We start from the raw sequence: 19408 nt of genomic DNA, 5'->3' as shown, positions 1-19408 counted from the left end.
CGAGAATAGGGTCTAGCTTCAGTTGCCCCGCCAAGCTAGTTTTTTTTCTTTCACTTTTTTGCAGCTTCGTTGGGAGCCCAAGCGGAGCCTGAAGGAAAAGTGATGTAACGGAGTCGTTTCTGTCGTTTTTTTCTTGCTATGGACCGTGGTGGCGGAGGCAAACTGCAGCAATCGTGAATTGATGTGTGTATCTTTTACTGCGGTGTCTCAACAGGGTCACAACTATCCACTCCACGTGATTAACTGCTCTCACTCGCTCTATTCGCGGTGAAGCCAATTTTGTTCCGCCTTGTAGAGGCGCTCCGCTCACTACGTAGTATTTTCGCTATCGATAACGTTTGGAGGGGAAGAAGTCGGGCATCAGCGAGGGCAACAGAGCCGCCGCTTTCCCTCCCATTCCTCCAATTTTTCCGGCACACCGCTCGTCCAGCCTCACACTTGTCACATCTGCATCTGCACACTTGGGTCCTCCCGTTGCTCACGATTTGCCGCTGTGAATAATCGCGCGTCTAGCCTTTCGCATCTCGTTTCCCATCCCTTCCCTATCCACTTTGCTACCCCGCCGCCACCAATGTCTTCCGCAGAAGCTCTCCCCGCCTACAAGCGCGACCTCATCTCGCTCACCCTCTCGTCCAACATCCTGACCTTCGGCTCCTTCACCCTCAAGTCCGGCCGTATCTCGCCTTACTTCTTCAACTGTGGTCTGTTCTCCAAGGGCAAGCTCATCCGCGGAATCAGTGAAGCCTACGCTCGCACCGTCGCCGAGTACTGCTCCGCCCATCCCGAGTTCAAGTTCGACGTCCTCTTCGGTCCCGCCTACAAGGGTATCCCTCTCTGCGCCACCACTGCTGAGAAGCTTGCTGGCATTGACGAGGAAAAGTATGGCGATCTCGGTTTCGTTTACAACCGCAAGGAGGTCAAGGACCATGGCGAGGGTGGTCTGATGGTTGGCGAGAGTCTCAAGGGCAAGAAGGTTGTTGTCATCGACGATGTCATGACTGCAGGCACTGCCATCAGAGAAGCTATCAGCATCATCAAGAGCCAGGGTGGTGAGTTGGTCGGCATCATTGTCGCCCTCGACAGACAAGAGAAGACCCCTAGCGAGGGTGAGAAGCAGGGCAAGCCCGATGATGGCTCCGACAGACCAAGCACCATTGGTCAGGTCCGCGAGGAGACCGGTGTCCCGGTCCTGGCTGTCTTGACCTTGGACGATGTCATTGAGGGTGTCAAGGGACAAGCCACCGAAGAGCAGCTCAAGGGTATGGAGGACTACAAGAAGAAGTACGGTGCCAGCAGCTAGACGAAAGAGATGAAACATGTGATGTCGATACGGTGAATTAAAATAGATACCCATGACAACCGAGAGGGAAAAGAACCATACTTCCAAGCACTGATACTTGAACAAGCTTCCGTTGTTGGCATGACTGTCGTTGCTTCGTGAAGTTAGGCATCATCATTGTCTGCTTTGGAGATAGCACCTCAACTGAGGAGACCCGTTCAACGCCTGGCATGCTTTCGAGAAGATACAAGAATGAAGATAGAGAAGGCTGCAAGAAGATGCTCGCTGAGAGACGTCAGATGGCCGAAACAAAGGAAATATATCACGTCTTCGACCTGCGGTAGCCACTGTCAAGCACTTTTGTCGCCTATCTGGAGTCTGGTCTTGGTAAATTACGAGGTGTCGTGTCTAGATTCTGGGTCTCGTCTTTGTGTTCGGCCAGGTGGGGCGGAGACGCAAGTGGTGTATGATATGAGAATGGGGTCATGGGTGTCATAGGGGTTGCTGGGCCTGGTGTATCATGAGTAAAGTACGTAGGGCTTGTCAACGGCTCCGATTGTCGGGTCACTGCCGACACTTCTTGGTCTGCTGAATCGAAAGCTTCACCGCTATCTGTAAGTATAGGAGGCAGGTTGTGGTGCGGACGTGCCGGCGGCTGGCCATGCTCGATGGTGTCAACCATGTACTCATCGAATCCCGAGTCTTGATGAACTGGCGGTCCGAATAGGACGCGATGCTGCCTCAAAGGGTATGGACAGTCTTCGTCACTAGGGGCTTGCCTGACGGCTCGCCGGCCACTATATTCATCCTGCATCTCGAAAGCATCCAGTTGAAATGGAGGAGCATCAGGTATCGAAGGCCTTTGCTGTGCGGTATTTATCCCGCGGTTTCCTGAGCCTTCGGCGTACTCAAAGCCCGAGAGATCCTCATCACAGATGTATTCACATCCAGGCCCTTGACTGAGAGATAGACTGGTATTGCTGCTCGCTGCCGATCTCTGGCGATGACCATGCGGGCTCCTTCCTCTGTGTGGCATAACATAGCTTCCAGTACTGTCGACTCTGTACTCGGTAGAAGTTGCTGCGTTGATGAACTGATACGGATCAGTTGTAGGATATGAGGGCAGAAAGTCGGCCGGTTTCCGCTGCCCTCTTTTAAACTCTTCGACCGCGTTCCAATCAACAGCGGTCACTGGATCGTTGAACTCCTTATGCGAGTGGTGGCTGGCGAGGCTGTGATCTGAAATTCTCCGGCTCATGCGCCTCTGTTCGTACTCTTGCGGATGAAGCGGGAACATCGACAGAAGCTCTTTTGCACTCGGCCGATCCCGAGGCTGGCTACTCAAGCACATATCGACAAGATATTCAAACCAGTTTGGCACATCCTGTTCAGTAATGCGAGGCATGCCTCCAGAGTCTGTTCTTGTGACATGCTCCGGCTCGTCATCTTTCTGTGCCAATGCCCATAAAACCATACCTAGCTGAAATATATCACTCTTCACGCTGATGAACATGCTGACCCTCTGGCCTCTTCGAACAAGACGAAGAATTTCTGGTGGCTCCCAACCGATTGGGCAGCCACGACGGTTGATGTCAATTATTTTGGCATCATCTGCGTGGTCGATGACAATATTGGACAGAGTGAAGTCGCCTTGAACGAAGCCAGCTTCATGAATCTCAGCAAGGCCTTGAACGATCTGATGGGCCCATCTTTCGCGACGATGCCACGACAGTGAACTGCTAGGCTTTTCATCGTAGATGACATCCACAAGAGCACCAAGAGATGCAAAGGATATCAGCAACCCTTTGACTAGCCTCTCATCATCGTCGACGACCAAGCCATGGAAGTCAATCACACTTTTTGAACCTTGAAGCTCATTAAGTACTTCAATCTCGTACAAGAATTCTTCAACTGTATCTGGACCTGGTATCTCTTTCTTAATCAAGACTTGATTGTCGACTCTGACTTTGTAGACGAAGCCAGAGATGTGCGACTGAAAGTCAAGCTCGCTTTCGCGATACATGCGACAGCCTTCGACAAAGTCCACCGACGGATAGGGAATGATTTCGTTGGTATCCTCGGTGACATGGACATGTAATTGGCCATCTTCGGTCTCGAGTTTCAGGTTGGTAACGGTATCGTAGAACTGGATGTCTGGCAAAGACTCTCTGATAGCCTCGTATATGCGCTGGTTTTTGTCTCGCTGAAACTTGAGAGACTTCAGGTCAGATTCGAGAGAAGATGGGGGCGCATCTCGATAATCACAAGATACGGTCACCCTGCACCAGCGATTTGGTTCTTGGGCGTAGGTAACGAAGAATTTCTCACGATCAGATTTGTCCCGGAAGTGCATGCTCAAATTGAGAATCCATTTTGCTTCAAGTTCGGCCTGCAGATCACGATCGTCGAGGAATACAGGCTCGATGACTTCCTCTAACATAGGCGGTATGCTTTCGAGAGGGAGAGATTTGGGCAAACAGTCATGCTGATATTCACTGAGCTCTTTAGCTCTAGCCTCAAAGTAGCTCTCTGCATGACTGTCGCCAATCGGTAACCGCATGTGTCCTGGCGTATTGATATCTGGGGCTGAGCGCGGCGGCGATGTAGCTGATAGAGGAGATTGACAGCGTCCGGGGCTCATGTCTCGAGGCCTTCGTTCGGCGCTCACCGCTCTTCTTTCTGTGGCACTTGGTTCGACTGCCAACAGCTTTTCTCTCTTCTCCGAGTTCTGCCTCTTGGATGTGAATTGTCTTGACAGCTCGGGAACAACCTTCTTAGACTTGGACAAGGTACGGCCGAGCAAACTATTTCCCCGCGGTCTTGATGGTGCCAGCACAGCTTCTGGTTCCACGGGGCCATTTCCTGATTCCTGCGTTGGAGCGAGATGCTCCCGCAAGGCTTGCTTCTGATGAATTTGGTGTGACGGCTCGTCAGGCAAAGCAAGATCGTCTTCGTCCCTCCTCAGCCAGCCGCCAATCCGATGGAAGGTCCGAAGGACAGAAGAAGAACGTTTCCTGGTGGGATCATGTTTCGGTAGGTCGCGTCGCGGGTCTGGCACATCTTGCTGGAGTGCATGGCTGCTGCTGCTGGCAAATGGGAAGAGCTGTGGCATAACGACAGAGCTGACCATTCACAGTTCGCGGCACACTCGCTCATGTATCCGTCTTCCAGACTCCAGAGAACGAAACCAAGCCAGACTAGACTCGGACAAGCAACTATTCTCGGAGACGTGCGACCCAAAGGCAGGTCGTGTAACCGCGCGGCATGATGCGATTTAATCAGGTCTCAGGCAGTGCGGGGGAGGAGTTGGTGATGGAGGCAGTGCATCGCAGCACACCGGAGGAACAGTCGGTCAGGTTACACAGGGATTTAAAGGCTGAAATACCTTCAGCATGCCTTGGCCCAGCCATCTGCAAGTGGTTCCTGTTGCAGGAGGCGCAGAAGGTTCACCGGGACGCGAGACGCGGTGTGTGTGTGGAGACGAGAGGTGATCTCCCGGCCGGGTGGAATGGAAGAAGCCTGCACCAACGACGCCAGCATCTTGATTCCTGAATCGTGAGGCTGGCCGCTGCTCAATCATCTTGCTCCATCATCATCCTTCCAGCCACCTCGACCGCCTTTGTTATCTCATCGCGCACATGCGCTGCCAGCCGTCTGTCAGAAAATGTTATAACGCCGGCTTCCAACATGAATCATTCATCTACATCTGACATCTGTTGGCCGACGCACTAAGCCTTGAGGCGTCCTGAGGGATTCTGGATCCACGGCCTTGCGTCTCTGCGTCTTTCTTTCTGCTGCGCACATCATTGTCGTTCACCACTTCGGTTATAATCGCCCCTCGACCGTGCCTTGTTACTGGTTGGTTTCTTGTGTTTCGTCCCCATTCTACCTGCAACAAAGTGGGGTTGCGCTGGTCTGACCCTGGCGGAAGACCTATCGAATGCCTGGAATGAATGCGAAACCAAGTCTGGTCTTCCAAAATGAATACAACTCCGTCGTCTACTTTGGCGACATGAACCGGCGACAACTCTGCGCATGCCACGACAGCAGTGTTGCCCGAGGCTGAGCTGGCCTACCGGGGAACAAACGCGTGCAGCTATAGCGTTGCTTTGACATCAGGGACAGAACTAGCTCTGCACTCTTCCTACTGACATCTGCAGCTTGACCGTGTTTCCATATTATGCCTAGAATCTTTCCATCGTATCCACTATCGCGCTGTCGACCTCTGGAAAAGTAGCTGGCAATATCTGACCGACTCAATGATACCTGCAACCCGAGTAGCCGCACTACACCGAGAACTCGTGAAAATGGCTCGGTGTGAGATCTGACACCCCAAACGGTTATCAGATGATGCGCTGTGCTCTCCCAGCATGCAAAGCTCCGAGTCTCGATATCCTGGTTGAAGCTCTGATTCCAATCTAATTGAGTCCAAAATCTTTGCGGTCAGGACCTTGACCCCTCCCTATTTAGCACACGCCAAGTAAATGCGTCTGTGAGCACATGAAGACCTTCGTTGCGACTTGGAGGAAGGCCGAATGTACGCCTTAGTCAAATCCCACTGGGCTGACAGACTCGGATGATCAACAGTCGAACAAAGCCAGGCAGCACGTTTGGTATACTGTAATTTCGCAAGCTTATCAAGGCTCACTCACCGTACTAGGAAGTAAAAGCAGGAAGAGTTCGCGATTTTTGAAGCACAACCAGGGTGCCGCACTTCAGAGGCATTGGATGAAAGAAGTCGAAGCTAGGTACTTGTTGTATGTTCACCGTAGCAGACACGTGAGAAGCGAGCTAGAGTCGCATACTTCTTACTCGTGTGCAAGACCCTCTCTCTCTTTGCAGAAGCTCATATACTCCACGCTCGCAGGCATACAGGCATACAGGCTCACTCGCCAGTCTGCCGAGTGCCGCATCACCTTGTCTGCCGGTTCTTCTCAGTCACTGAGCTCAATCCGTCGTCGATAGCTTGGGCGGCCTTCAGTCGACGGACTCGGTTCGTCGTTGGTCACATATATCATCACTCGTTGATCGCTCGGTCGGTATACCGTAGTCTTCCTGCCTCTCTCATCACTCACTGAGCTTGATCTACCATCGATAGCTTGTGACTTTCACTGATCTACGTGACTCATCGTCGTCGTCGACAATCACTTACACTATCACATGTGGGTTGGCCGGCTGCTATAACTTCTTTCCATCTCTCTCTTCCTCCCTTCCTTCCTCCACCTCCTTCAACCTTCAACCTTCAACCATCGATCTCTAACAACTTCATCAACATCAACATACTCCTCTTCCTCTTCCACCACCTCTTCCTCTTCCACCACCTCTTCCTCTTCCACCACCTCTTCCTCTTCCACCACCTCTTCCTCTTCCACCACCTCTTCTACCCTTCTCTTCCACTTCACATACTCCTTGAAGTATTGAATATGCCGAACACAATGACCGCTCCCCAGCACCCTTCCACTGCACCGATCAACACGCCAGATCAACTCCCGACCAACCGCTGGTATGGAGGGCCGTACTCTTTCGAACCTCCAGCTCAACAACCCCTGGCGAACTCTATGTACGCGGCTGGTACGAACGACCAAATCTCATACCGCCCTCAAACGATCAACGAAGCTGCCGAGATGAACCAGCTCACACAGCGCATCGACCAAGTCGAACGCTATCAATTCCAAGAAGGCCTGACAGCCCGCTTCAATCAAGTCAGTACTGCTCGCCAACTCAGAAATCTCCAGACCGAACAAGCAAAGGACAACAAGATCCTAGAACTGCGCATCACTGTCTTCGGCCTGCAGGCCAAGCTCACCGAAAAAGAAAACGAAGAGCGCACAAGACTAATAAAGATCGAGCCGCGAACCCAGGCAGAGAAGCTCGAGTCGGCCATGAAGAACCGTAGTCTCAACCGCATTGCTTCTGGAGATGTGTCACCGGATCTCACACCCGTCCAGGGTTGCATTCGTGCGGCACAGATGGACAAATTGGCCAAGTTACTCCGCTCAAGAGTTTACATACGCGGTGCCGAGTACATCTTGGAGGCTGAAGATGCAGAGGCGTGGGCATCAAAGCTGAGAAAGGACGCCGACGCAACAACATCAGAGGCCGAGTCTCCAGTCACAAGAGGAAGAAAGATTGCGCCTCATCAGAAGCTCGCTGCCCAACATGTACAGGTCTCAAAGGCTCCAGATACCCAGATTGAAGTCGAAGTACTCAAGACTTCTGTCCCCGAGACAGACAATGTCACAAGCATCGGCCAGGGTTGGCAACCGGCCTACATCAAGGCTTTGCCTTGCCTGTCAGCCCAAGACTTGCAAGTCATCCCCTCTCACGAGGGGATGCACTACTTCAACCGCTCCTTCCTCCTCACCCAACTGGGAGGAACCAGCTGGTCACCCTCATTCTACCACGTGCCCGAGCCCGAACGATCCCTACTTCCCGATCGCGGCTACTTCATCCTCGAAGCGGTCCACGAACCCCTCGGCCCCATCACTCCAGGCGCCCACGGCTCCCTTGTCACCCCCATCCTCCGCCTTCCTGAAGTCAACAACCCAACCACACCAAAGCCCGAGTCCATGCAGAACGCCCCTCTGTTCGTCAAGCACGATGAGGGCTACGTCTACTACGGAATGTACACCTTCCTCCGCGCCGACCGCCTCGACATCGAGCGCTGCGACGCCGTCGTACCCTCTCACCTCAAGGATTTCTGGGCCGAGCAGTTGACATCCACACATCGTCCCAAATGGGTCACAGAAGCACTGCAAAAACATCTGCTTCCCCAGCCCACATACTCTGGCCCTTTACCTGACCATGCAGATGAGGATCAGGTGAATGCTGGTCTAAGCCGCCACATGACTGCCATGGAAGCATGGCAGCGGGACACTCATGTCAAAACCGCATTCCTTCGTCCCGAGAACATACTTGCCGCATTCAGCGCTCCAGACACAGGCGCCGAAATGCCAGGAATCAGATTCTGGAATATGGGATTGAGATGTGATGGCTGGGATGAGGGATTCTACGACATGATGGTCAGAGAGGAAGGGACCTGGAAGAAGAACGGAAGTAGAGATGGAGAAGGTGAGAGAGCGAGAAGGGAAGAGATGATGACAATGCTCAGACCGAGAAGCAAGAGACCTAAGAAGTGGTAGAGACTTCTTTTTGCTTACTATGCAGAGGACGAGGCATCTGCTCGATACGATCGGGGAGATGTTGTCAGCTTTGATTGATATGTCAAATCGACAATGAGGATGAAAAACGACCTTCAACGACACGACATACTCACGACATAACGATTCTCACATTCTCCCAACACTTACGACCCCATCACGATACAATACCAATCTTGCATTTCCACCACGAGGAAAAAACAACTACCACTCAAAAATCTTGCATCAATCACCAAGAAAGGCTTTCATTTCACATCAAAAGCAACAACCAAATATCACATTCTTGACAGCCCACCAAAGGAGGCTTTTAAATTGTTGACACCGGATTCAAACACAAAGCTTGCAAAACAGAGATGCAATCACGTCTTTGGAAAGGGAGACAGAGAAAAAGGGACCAAGGCAAAGGCAAAGGCAAAGGAAGAAGAATAATTTATCAAGTTTCTCATTTCATAATTACAAGAAAGAAAAAAGACACGGCAGCGTGAGCTCCTCCCAACGATAATTTCCCAAAAGATCAAAAGAACAAAGCGCCAGTGAAAAAAACACACAGCTACAAACCTTGAAGAAAATCAAAATGCTTTGGCCGTCCTCAGGAAAAGAAAGGTGAGTGAAATCATGATTGTCTTTCCATCCATAGGTTCACATCCACCTTATTCCTGGTAATCTCCCACCTCATAAAAAGCAAACTCCAGAATATGTATAATCATCCCCATTTCAAACCACCATCTTTCACAACTGCATACCCATCCTCCTGGGACCAAAGTAGAGCAGGCCACCAATACCAGTAAATGTCAAACCCATCCACCACCATCTGTCAGGGTTCATGACCTGGCTCTGCACACCCATCTTGAAATTCGAAGGCACCTCTCTTGGGACGTCACGCTTTGCTTTTGAGGTCGAGGTGGCGCCGGCGGCAAGCGTGGGGTTGAGTGTTTGGGTGGGGAGCATGGTGGGAGGAGAGTAAACCAGGTACATGGGTTGCATGATTTTGCCGTCGAATTCAGTGAGATCGAGGCGGGCGACGCCGTGGTATGGGTCGGTATAGACACGGTAGGCCTTTGCGTCAAGTCAGTACTTGTTGCTTTTGAATGGAAGGCCAGAGATGTTCAGCATACCTTCATCTTTTCAGTAGTGTTGTAGCGCGTGTAGATTGAGTTCTTGTTCTGGCAGGGTTGTGACAGCAGTTGGCGACCGTCGACGGCGATGGGGGTCATGGTGAGGGAACCGTCGCTACCGATAACATAGCTGCCGTGTTGCCATTGCATGATGGCGCCGGGGCAGGAGGGGTTGGCAGGGTTCGAGATGGCGCGGTAGTAGGCTTCTTCGTAGAAACCATCTGAGGTGAAAGAGTAGGAGATGCCTGGTCGCGAGGGTTCGATCATGTTATCGCCGACGGGGTCGTAGAAGCCCTGGAATGCATTGTTAGATGTCTGATTGAGGTCTTCTCGCAACGACGATGGACTTACGGGACCTGTCAAGGTCTTGTTGGCCTTTGTTGCCCATGTGCCGACCAAGTCAGCATCAACAACCTGGGCCGAGCCGACACTGGCAAAGGCGAGCGTCGCCGTGAGGGCGTAAGCCGATGGAAGTCTCATGTCTGTGGCGCTATCTCTTGAAAATGGTTGTTCGTTGGTGCGGCGCGTATTAAGTCGACAAGGGTATCGTTTGTGTCGAAAGGTCCAAGAGCGAGGCAAACAGCAATATTCGATTGGCAAAAACAAGGTTGAGAGCGGACGGTCAATACCAACAATCCAAGGAGGACGAAAGAGCGACGCTTGGCGCGCCCCCAAAACACGGAGAAGGAGGCCCCTTCCCGAAATAGCGCTGACACATGAAACACTGCTTGACTCTCAACTCTTGCGATTCTCAATTCTCAATCATCCATCGTCATCATCATCAGAGCACATGTACGCGTCTCTGAGACCACCAAGAGCCACTCACGCTGTTCATAAACTCAAGACTGCTACAAGGACTTTTTCATCTCAAATGTCGTCGTCAGCCAGTCTGGACCTGGGCGCCGAGTCTCAACTGTCCGACAAGAAGGCTGTGAGAAAGCAATTGCACAGCCTGTTGTCGTCTTTGCCATCCGATTACGTCCAACGTCAATGTCCGTCCTCATGTAGTCGTGCCTCGTTCTCCATAGTAAAACTGACCTCTTGTAAGCTGTCAATGCCACAAAGTTGCTCTTGTCGTTGCCCGAGTACAAAAATGCTCGTTCGATTAGCATCTTCATGTCTATGCCTTCTGCTGAAATAAACACTGAAAGTCTTACCAAAGATGCACTGAGCTCGGGTAAGCATGTTTTCGTGCCGTACATCTACAAGCCGAAGCAGCCTCGTCAAGACAACTTACCCGTTTCTATCATGGATATGTTGCAGCTTGCTTCTGAGGATGACTTTACTTCGTTGCAGCCTGATAAATGGGGCATTCCTTCCATTCCCAAGGAAACTGTTCCGAGCCGTACAAACTCATTCGGAGGGAAGGACCTGACTGATGGAGACGCCCCTGCACCGGATGCAGCAGGTCTGGACGTAATTCTCATGCCCTGCATGGCCTTCGACCAAGACCTCAATCGTCTAGGCCACGGCAAAGGCTACTATGACAACTTTCTCACACGGTATTGTTCGGGAAAGACAGCAGATGGACTGAACAGAAAGAAACCGTTTTTGGGTATGTACCGACGCCTTTTTAGCATTTTTCCAATGACAACCCTCCCCTCTGACCACAAGAAACTCTAGTTGGGTTCGCGCTGGCTGAGCAAATGCTTCCTTCTCTATATCGTCTGCCGGTTGATTCATGGGACTGGAAGGTTGATGCGATAGTGCTCGGAGATGGCGGGTCAGAGGCCAGATTGGTGAGGGCTTGATGTTGGTGGTTGGCCGCTCGTTGGTCGATGTCGGAGCTGTCAAATGGCTCCGAATTGCTCTAGGCGATAGTGAAGAAAAGGAAGTCGTCAAACTCATAGACTCTGGATGAGAGCAACGTTGTCGCCCTTGAGCAGGATTTGGCCTTGATTGTAGTTAGCGCGTGAGCCAATGCATGTCGCGCAGTAGATGTGAGCATACCAAGGCTTCTTCTCGACTCCTCAGGGTCGGTCTTTGTGGGTTGCTTGACCTCGATGGCGTCGTCGACGACCAGGTTCATGAACTCGTCAAATCCCTGGATGTTGATCAGTATGCGCGCAAGTGAATCTCGGTGACAGCATAACGCACTCTGATGGTTCCCTCGATGCGGATGCCCAGCTGTTCAAACAACCATATCGAGACCTTTGCGCGGGTCTGAAGGAGCTTGAAAATGTAGTTGATGGGCGGCAGCAGCACCTTTCCACCACCTCCGCGTCCGCGTCTTTCCATAGTGTCTGAGGGTGGATATGTGTTCGGGTATGTCGAGTCGCAGTGATTTGGACCGAGGACTAGGGTGCTACAAAGTCGGAGGGAGCAATGGGCGGTGGTATATTCGGTGATGGTCTGGATGCGACACGGTCTTGTCGCAGGCTCGCAGCAGCAACAGCGCTGGAAGTGCTACCAAGCGCATGAGCTTTCTTATCCAACGCGCGCCAAGAAGTCGCTGCTTCCTACCACTTTCTACTGCTAAATCGGCCTGTAGAAATGCAAGAGCTTATTGCAATTTGGCAAAGCTCCGCTGAGAGCCCCGGCTACTCGAGCTCTCTCTGAGGCTGTCTGGACTGAGATGAGATTCAATATCTCGTGGTCTGCTACTCGGAGTAGAAGAAAGTCAGCCTTGACGTTTGCTATCAACTCCACCATGAAGCAGGCGCACGGACGTTATGTGAATCTGCGTCAGTGTCAAGTCCAAAGAAAGATGGAGCAGCCAAATCAAATCAACAAACTCACTCTTTTGCTCCCCAATCCTTCCACCGCTTCATTTGCTTGTCGTTTGTCCTGGCTGTTACAAGCATACGAGCCTTGTCTGTCAATCCTTATATAACAACACCCGCTTCCACCGCTCTTCCACCAGGCCCTCCACTCGACACAGCCCACCATGGCCGCCAACGGCACCCAGGCCTTTGCGCCTGTATTGGCTGCTCTTCAGACCATGCAATCTAATGTAGATCGCGCACAGAAGGGCCAAGCACACGAGTTCCTTGAACAATTCCAGAAATCAGTAGGCCCTACACTCACTCTCTCTGCTTGACAGCCCCACTAACGAGACCACTAGAACGAAGCATGGAACACAACCTTCATGATTCTGAACTCGGCAGATGCCACTACAGAGGCCAAGCTCTTCGCCGCCACCACCCTCAAAGGCAAGATCATCTTCGATTTCCACCAGCTCCCTCGCGAATCGCTGCCCGAACTGCGCAATACCCTTCTGTCGCTACTCGCCCAATTCAGCCAAGGTCCCAAGCCTATCCGCACACAACTATGCGTCTGCCTAGCCAATCTCGCTATCCAAATGCTCGAGTGGAAGGACGTACTGCAGCTTGTCGTCTCCACCCTCGGCAACGACCCCAACGGCATCGCTTGCGTACTCGAGTTCCTGCACGTCCTGCCCGAAGAAGTCACAGAAGGAAGAAAGATCAACCTCACAGAAGATGAGCTCAGAGACAGGACTGTTGAGCTGTTGGAAGAGAATGGCAACCAGGTCCTCACACTCCTCATTCAATACGCACAGTCGTCGGACGCCGCATCGAAGAACCCGCAACTCATGGAGTGTATCACATCGTGGATCAGAGAGGTCCCGCTGAACGACATTGTCAACTCGCCCCTTCTGGATGTTGTTATGAACGCCTTGGAAGCAGATTCGTCCTTCGAGTCCAGTGTCGAAACCCTTTGCGCAATCTTCAGAGAGACAAGAGACGTTGACGAATGCTTGGCCATCATCAAGACCATGTACCCAAGAGTCATGTCCATCCGCCCTAAAATCGCACAAGCTGCCGAGGCAGAAGACTTCGAGATGTTCAAGGGCCTCACACGTATCTTCGCAGAGGCTGGTGAAGCCTGGGTCGTTCTCATCGCCCGCATGCCTGAAGACTTCCGCGGCCTGGTCGAGGCCGTTCTTGAATGCGCTGCTAGGGATACCGAGAAGGAGGCCATTTCAAACACTTTCATCTTCTGGTACGAACTCAAGCAATACATCACCCTGGAACGCTACATGCAAGCTCGCATGCAATTCGTCGACATCTACTTGAACTTGGTCGATATCATGATCGGACACCTCGAGTTCCCCAAGCCTGAAAGTGGCAACGATAACGACCTTTTCGATGGCGACCGTGAGCAGGAGGAGAGATTCCGCGAGTTCCGCCACCAGATGGGTGATGTGTTGAAAGATTGCTGCGAGGTCATTGGTGTCACAGAGTGTTTGCAAAAGTCATACGTCAAGATTGAGGAGTGGGTCAATACATATGGTCCGCAAGCAACGGCAGGGAACGTTCCTGAATGGCAGAAGCTCGAAGCTCCTTTGTTCAGCATGCGCGCTATGGGCCGTATGGTTCCTCCGGATGAGAACATCATGCTGCCTAGACTTATCCCTCTGATTGTTCAGATTCCGGATCAAGAAAAGGTGCGCTTCCAGGCTGTTATGGCGCTTGGAAGATACACCGAATGGACTGCTCAGCACCCCGACACTCTTGAGGCTCAGCTGAATTTCATCATGGCCGCCTTCGATCACCCTTCCAAGGAAGTCATTACAGCAGCAGCTTTGTCATTCAGATTCTTCTGCAACGACTGCTCGGAACTCCTCAAAGGCTTCACAAACCAACTGCAGACCTTCTACGAAACCGTCATCAATAGACTACCTCCTACCAGTCAAGAGGAAATCACCGAGGGTATGGCATCAGTTCTATCAAAACAGCCAGTCGACCAAATATATGCCTCGTTCAAGATGTGCTGCGATCCTGTCGTCAAGCGTCTGATGGATATGGCACAGTCTGCGACTGGTGAAAAAGAGAAACTCGCTCTTGCTGACCACCTTAACCTCATCACAATCTTCGTACAATGGATCCAACCTGAGATCAGACCTGGCGAACCTCACCCTGCTGTTCAATACTGCCAAGAAATCTTCCCCGTTCTTGCTGCTATTGCCGAGAACTTTTCAAACTTCACTCCCATCCTCGAGCGCGTGTGTAGATGCTGGCGTTACATCGTGCTTTCCTACCGCACACATACCGCTCCCCTCCTTCCTGTGCTGGCTGAGAAGCTGGCTGCTGGCTTTGCTGCTTCAAGACAAGGCTGTTTCCTTTGGGCGACCGATTCAATCGTCCGCGAATTCACCGACGAGTCTGAGGGCATCAGTCCTGAGACGACACAAGCCATTTTCAGCTTCTATGTACAACAAGCTACGAACTTCTTGCGCGCGCTCAACGACCTGCCCCCAGAACAATTACCCGACGTCATTGAAGACTTCTTCCGTCTCTGTGTTGACGTTCAGGCCTACCACTCACGCTCCTTTATCGCAAATGAGCTCACACCTACGATCCTGTCGGCTGCTTCTACATCACTTACGCTACTCAAGGACGAGCCTATTCTGGCCACCCTTCACTTCCTTCGCGACTTCCTCGCGTACGGCGGCGAGAACGCTCCTACCTCGACTTTCAGCGAAGACCCTAACCGTCGCGTCAACTCGCCTGAAATTCAAAACGCGGTCAAAACACTCATATCTCAACAAGGCGAGGTGCTGGTTCAACGTCTGATGACAGGCATGATGTACACCTTCCCTGCCGACTGCTTCCCAGATGCCTCTGGAGTCCTCCTCAGCATGTTCCAACTGCTGCCTGAGGCAACTGCGACCTGGACGGCAAACACCGTCTCGATGCTTCCTTCCGGATCCATCAGCCCACAAGAGCAGGAGCGACTGCTGCGCAACATCGAACAACGCATTCAATCCGGTGATACACGCAAAATCCGCACACTCCTCCAAGACTTTACAAACTCCTACAGAAGAAGGAACGTCGCACCAAGAGAGGGACTCGGTAGACTGGAAGCTACAAGATTCCGCTTCGCTGGGTAAATTTCTGGTCTCTTTGTGGAGGCTCACCCTGCTCTGAAATCACTTCGCGCCTTTCTACAGGTAGTTTATTTCCGACGTATATAGATTCTTTGGAGCGTTGATTTGCTTTTGATCTGAGGGAAAATATGGTAGATGGAATGAACAAAACAAAAACGCTATAGCGTATACTACTGGCTTTTACTTTCTCTCTTTTTTCTTTCTTCTTCTTGCTTGGTTAGAAGTAAAGAAGAAGAGATTTATCCAAACATTGATTTTGACTCTGCTTTTTGTGCAATCGCTTGTATTTTGCACCTCGCTTGTGCTCCTTGTGTCTCTGAGCAAGCATCTCGTTTTCTTTTCTTCTGTTACCTCCGCTCTCGGGATTAGAAGTATGCTGCAATTGTGCATTATATCATGATATCACCTTCTCTCAACCACACTCGAGGAAATATGACTTCTTCTCACTCTTGGGGTGGACCTGACGATTTCTGTCCGAGAGGGTTTGCGCTCCTATGACAGCTTTACAATGGCCGTAAATGATCCTTGTCGTTGCGGGATGCGTTGCAGCTCTTGAACGGGGTAACGTTGAAGGGAGGTTTGTGACGTTTGTCGATGCAGGATAAGCGGTGGTATTTATCAGAGTAGTTGAGGCGAAGACGTATCGAGAGCACTTCGAGCTCTCTCTAGACAACTCCTCCGATCTGGGAAAACATCATAATATTGCGACCGCAATATTCACAGAGGGACATAACGGTCCAGAGAGCAGCATTAGCTAACGACTTGAATCACAAGCCCAATCACCCACAAGCGCGCTCTCTCCCCCAAACAAGATTCGGGCATCCCCATTGTGGAGATACGGAAAGTCATCCGATTTCCACCAAACGTCCACTGAGCTGGAGATCCTTCTTGTGATCTCACTGGACATTTCTCAGCAACTCGACTCGTGGTGGAGGTCTCGCGATATCTGAAGAACATCGTGCATTTTGACAGGTTTATCAGATGAGAGAGAGGACCGAAGAGATGGGACGTGGGAGAGGGCGTGGGGGAGGATAGGAGAGGACATGGGAGAGAGGAAATGGGAGAGAGGACAAAGCAATCTATACGATCCCTGAGAAACCTCGATGTGTAAAAAGGCTTGCAGCAATGCAGCATGTTATTCGTTTACTGCAGGTGGTCCAAGGAGAGGCAACACTCAGCTTCGAATTTTCGGAATCTCAGTGGAGGCTTTGAAGAATCTCAGAAACATCGTGCATTTTGACCGACATATACCGAATGGAAGAAGGAACAGGAGCGTGTGAGGATAGCGATCAAGCCATAGGCACAGGGGCTAATGACTGACTTTCTCCAACATGATCGTCCAGAAAAAACTCTGTCGGAATGCAAGAAGTCATTGGTTTCTCGATGACTGCCAGAGAAATGGAGCAGAAGCGCTCCTGGTTTCTGACTCTCATTGGAAGCATCGAGCAGTCCGGATACCATCGCGCATTTTTACAGGCGTTCACTGTATAGGAGAGAGAAAAGATAGGGTGTAGAAATCTGAGCACAGGAAAAAGGGATATGCTCTCCTTGACATGATAGGTGAGCAAAAAGCTTGTCGCCATGTAAGAAGTTATTGGTATCCTTAAGACGGCCAGAGAGATACAACAGCATAACCCCTTGAATCTCGACTCTCACTGGAACCATCAAGCAAATCAAATACAATCCTGTATTTTCACAGTCAATACCAGAGAGACACGGGACCGATAAGATTCAAACACAAACAATATAGTAAACATTAAAGAAGAACAGTAAACTATGCTCATGTCCATCCCGATGAAAAAATAAAAAGAATAAAAACCATATGACCCTCGCAAAACAGCCTCTTGCCTCGCTAAAAAACCCCAGTGGTGTAGTGATGGAAAACCGACAAAGGGGGAAAAAGAGTTACAAGATAAGAAAGAAGAAAAGCTGTGCGGTGCACCCTCCCACTCGTAAGTCTCATAAGACTATCGTAAATCATCGTGCTGACAAGGCCAGCGAACCTCTTCTGTTATGGTACAGGGTAACCAAACAATATCTGTTAGAGGTCAGAGTACCTATAAGTCTGTTAAAGGTCAGAGTACCTATATCTGTTTGGGCCAGGTCAGAGTACCTAAGGAGAGAAAGAGGTGTAGAGAAACCTAAGCAATTCTCGTTCAAGCTGTCGCGCTGGAAACAAGGTGCACCCTCTGCTTAGAGGGTCGGAACACTTTAGCCCCAGGTGAGAGCTTACGCTTTACGCCAACAGCCGCGTTAACCTGAGGAGACACGGATGCCTCGACAGTAACGATAGGAGCCTGGCTGGCCACCGATGCGTAGGACACAACGGCAGCGACTGGGGCAGCGATAAGCCCCACGATAGGGGCGGCGACGACAGGGGCGGCGACCGAGACCGGAGGTGCAGAAACAGCAGCCTCGGGGCGATACTGCTTTGCGTGCGGCTTCCACGGCGCATCATGGTCGTGAAACTTGTTCGCGGTGTAATGCAGGACCGTTTCCATCGCGGCCTCCGACAAGGTGGGAGCGCCCGAACTTGGATTCCTAAAATTAAGCTCCCTGAGGCAGTCTCTTTCGATTGTGTAGACACAGCCCACGTTGATACTGCTTGGTGATCTCAGGGTAGCAGAGCCGGAAGCAAGCGAGACAGGGTCCCTAAAGGGATGCAGCTGCTCTTCGATGGGCAGGTAATTTGAGGCCCAATCCTTCTTGTTACAGCGTTGGACCGTGTTTATTGTCGTGAGAAATAGGACGTTGACGAACGGGGAGGAGGGGTGGTCCGGCAGAACTAAGACGGGGTGGTTCCCCGGCTGGCCACAGACTGCTTCCGTAGCAAACAAGACTGGAGTGCCAAGAGGCATAAACCATATCGATCCAGGGGACGGTCGTTGGCGGTGTTGTTGTTGTTGTTGGCCTTGCTGCTGCTGCTCAGGGCTTGATGGTGGCGTTGAAGCAGGGGTAGTTGGTGCTGGCGAGGGGGTTCGTGAAACGAGAGAAGAAGTAGAGGTCGACATTTTGACTGGTATGAAGAATAAAACTGCTGCAATGCAAGATGTTTTTTGATGGGTGACACAGTCGATGGAGCGATACGAAGAAGAGAAAGGGGGGATACTCGAAGAGCAGACATTATAAGGAGATCAGTGAGCTCTCGCAGAGCAAGTAAATGTCGCCGCTATATGAATCACAACAGTAAGTGTATAGAACTGCCTCATGGCACTCCTGTTCATTGCTCCAAGCACCTACCTGACCCCTTGATGGATTGAGACGAGCTCTGCTTCTCTGGACAGCCCTCTGTTCTTGAAAAACATCCTGCATTGCGACGGTGATTTTACGACCCTCGCAGCGTACAGGAGAGCACTCGCAATAGTATTGTCGATATACCAGAGTGGCATTTATCTAGGCGACAGCGTGAATTAGTCGCAAGCGCCGAAAACTCGTTCATCATGAGGACGAGCTTAAAGAGGATTGGCGAATCGGAGGGTATCTCGACGCCGGAACGGAGGACTGCGGTGCCTATTTCTTCCGTTAATAGAGCTGGTTGCGGGCATTACGACGACAGTCTCAACCAATACAATGGGTTACCAAAAAGCAACGAGATGAAAGCACCGCAACAGAAGCCTCGAGAATATGAATGGTGGCCCATTGGTATCGGGATGTGAGAGGCGTGGATGGTAACGTGAGTCAGCAACGAAACGTGACAGCAAATTTTGGCATAGCGCTGAACAAGACAGGCAAGGAAGGGACACACTCGGCGTGCAACATGATGTACAACAAGATTAATTACATGCAAGAAACGAGCAGGATGGGTGTCGATGACGAGTAAAGGCAATGGTAAGGGTAAGTGCATTGGATACAATAATCGATCGACGAAGCAAGTGATGCGGGACGCTGGCAGAAAGGGGGGCCGCTCAAGCAAAATGGACATAACATAGCACAAAAACAAAACGCGTATTCTTTTACGATAGGACTAACTGTCCCAACTCAATAAACAAAATAGCAATTAAAG

The 19408-nt window shown here is 51.2% G+C and overlaps 8 protein-coding genes across 8 annotated transcripts; 4 read left to right on the top strand and 4 right to left on the bottom strand.

The window, feature by feature from the left end:
• Nucleotides 1–571: 571 nt before the first annotated feature.
• On the top strand, nucleotides 572–1300 carry M438DRAFT_376621 (orotate phosphoribosyltransferase; the record flags this gene model as incomplete). Its single annotated transcript, XM_029908676.1, has 1 exon — nucleotides 572–1300. One exon carries the CDS (start codon nucleotides 572–574, stop codon nucleotides 1298–1300), a length of 729 nt encoding a protein of 242 aa, XP_029757996.1.
• A 1267-nt stretch (nucleotides 1301–2567) lies between these two features.
• On the bottom strand, nucleotides 2568–4391 carry M438DRAFT_279085 (kinase-like protein; the record flags this gene model as incomplete). Its single annotated transcript, XM_029901056.1, has 1 exon — nucleotides 2568–4391. A coding segment is annotated over one exon (1824 nt), but the record flags the coding sequence as incomplete, so codon positions are not given.
• Nucleotides 4392–7576: 3185 nt separating this feature from the next.
• M438DRAFT_302061 (uncharacterized protein) lies at nucleotides 7577–8910 on the top strand. The gene has a single exon (XM_029902117.1). It carries the CDS (start codon nucleotides 7612–7614, stop codon nucleotides 8419–8421), a length of 810 nt encoding a protein of 269 aa, XP_029757994.1. The 5' UTR covers nucleotides 7577–7611; the 3' UTR covers nucleotides 8422–8910.
• A 258-nt stretch (nucleotides 8911–9168) lies between these two features.
• Nucleotides 9169–10034, bottom strand: M438DRAFT_337770 (ROT1-like protein; the record flags this gene model as incomplete). Its single annotated transcript, XM_029904036.1, has 3 exons — nucleotides 9169–9495; nucleotides 9555–9848; nucleotides 9906–10034. The coding sequence occupies 3 exons, from the start codon at nucleotides 10032–10034 to the stop codon at nucleotides 9169–9171; spliced, it is 750 nt and encodes a 249-aa protein (XP_029757993.1).
• Nucleotides 10035–10300: 266 nt separating this feature from the next.
• On the top strand, nucleotides 10301–11337 carry M438DRAFT_367676 (nagb/rpia/CoA transferase-like protein). Its single transcript, XM_029907981.1, has 3 exons — nucleotides 10301–10546; nucleotides 10603–11109; nucleotides 11178–11337. The coding sequence occupies exons 1-3, from the start codon at nucleotides 10345–10347 to the stop codon at nucleotides 11303–11305; spliced, it is 837 nt and encodes a 278-aa protein (XP_029757992.1). The 5' UTR covers nucleotides 10301–10344; the 3' UTR covers nucleotides 11306–11337.
• A 61-nt stretch (nucleotides 11338–11398) lies between these two features.
• Nucleotides 11399–11792, bottom strand: M438DRAFT_279080 (small nuclear ribonucleo protein E; the record flags this gene model as incomplete). Its single annotated transcript, XM_029901055.1, has 3 exons — nucleotides 11399–11448; nucleotides 11505–11598; nucleotides 11652–11792. 3 exons carry the CDS (start codon nucleotides 11790–11792, stop codon nucleotides 11399–11401), a joined length of 285 nt encoding a protein of 94 aa, XP_029757991.1.
• Nucleotides 11793–12284: 492 nt separating this feature from the next.
• M438DRAFT_367674 (ARM repeat-containing protein) lies at nucleotides 12285–15583 on the top strand. The gene is made up of 2 exons (XM_029907980.1): nucleotides 12285–12564; nucleotides 12619–15583. Exons 1-2 carry the CDS (start codon nucleotides 12442–12444, stop codon nucleotides 15406–15408), a joined length of 2913 nt encoding a protein of 970 aa, XP_029757990.1. The 5' UTR covers nucleotides 12285–12441; the 3' UTR covers nucleotides 15409–15583.
• A 1920-nt stretch (nucleotides 15584–17503) lies between these two features.
• Nucleotides 17504–18567, bottom strand: M438DRAFT_383175 (uncharacterized protein). The gene has a single exon (XM_029908931.1). The coding sequence runs from the start codon at nucleotides 18414–18416 to the stop codon at nucleotides 17562–17564; it is 855 nt and encodes a 284-aa protein (XP_029757989.1). The 5' UTR covers nucleotides 18417–18567; the 3' UTR covers nucleotides 17504–17561.
• Between the last annotated feature and the right edge of the window lie 841 nt (nucleotides 18568–19408).

Source organism: Aureobasidium pullulans (assembly GCF_000721785.1).
Source record: "Aureobasidium pullulans EXF-150 unplaced genomic scaffold scaffold_17, whole genome shotgun sequence".
Classification (NCBI taxonomy): domain Eukaryota; kingdom Fungi; phylum Ascomycota; class Dothideomycetes; order Dothideales; family Saccotheciaceae; genus Aureobasidium; species Aureobasidium pullulans.
The sequence above is the reverse complement of the archived record's forward strand: the minus strand, read 5'-3'. Positions and strand labels throughout refer to the sequence as shown.

Bases quoted from the DNA above. Each gene is read 5' to 3' on its own strand.
- M438DRAFT_302061 (XM_029902117.1), top strand. From the start codon at position 7,612: ATGCACTACTTCAACCGCTCCTTCCTCCTCACCCAACTGGGAGGAACC.
- M438DRAFT_367676 (XM_029907981.1), top strand. From the start codon at position 10,345: ATGTACGCGTCTCTGAGACCACCAAGAGCCACTCACGCTGTTCATAAA. The intron at 10,547-10,602 runs GTCCGTCCTCAT...ACCTCTTGTAAG, and splicing joins CGATTACGTCCAACGTCAAT to CTGTCAATGCCACAAAGTTG. The intron at 11,110-11,177 runs GTATGTACCGAC...AAGAAACTCTAG, and splicing joins CAGAAAGAAACCGTTTTTGG to TTGGGTTCGCGCTGGCTGAG.
- M438DRAFT_367674 (XM_029907980.1), top strand. From the start codon at position 12,442: ATGGCCGCCAACGGCACCCAGGCCTTTGCGCCTGTATTGGCTGCTCTT. The intron at 12,565-12,618 runs GTAGGCCCTACA...CGAGACCACTAG, and splicing joins TTGAACAATTCCAGAAATCA to AACGAAGCATGGAACACAAC.
- M438DRAFT_383175 (XM_029908931.1), bottom strand. From the start codon at position 18,416: ATGTCGACCTCTACTTCTTCTCTCGTTTCACGAACCCCCTCGCCAGCA.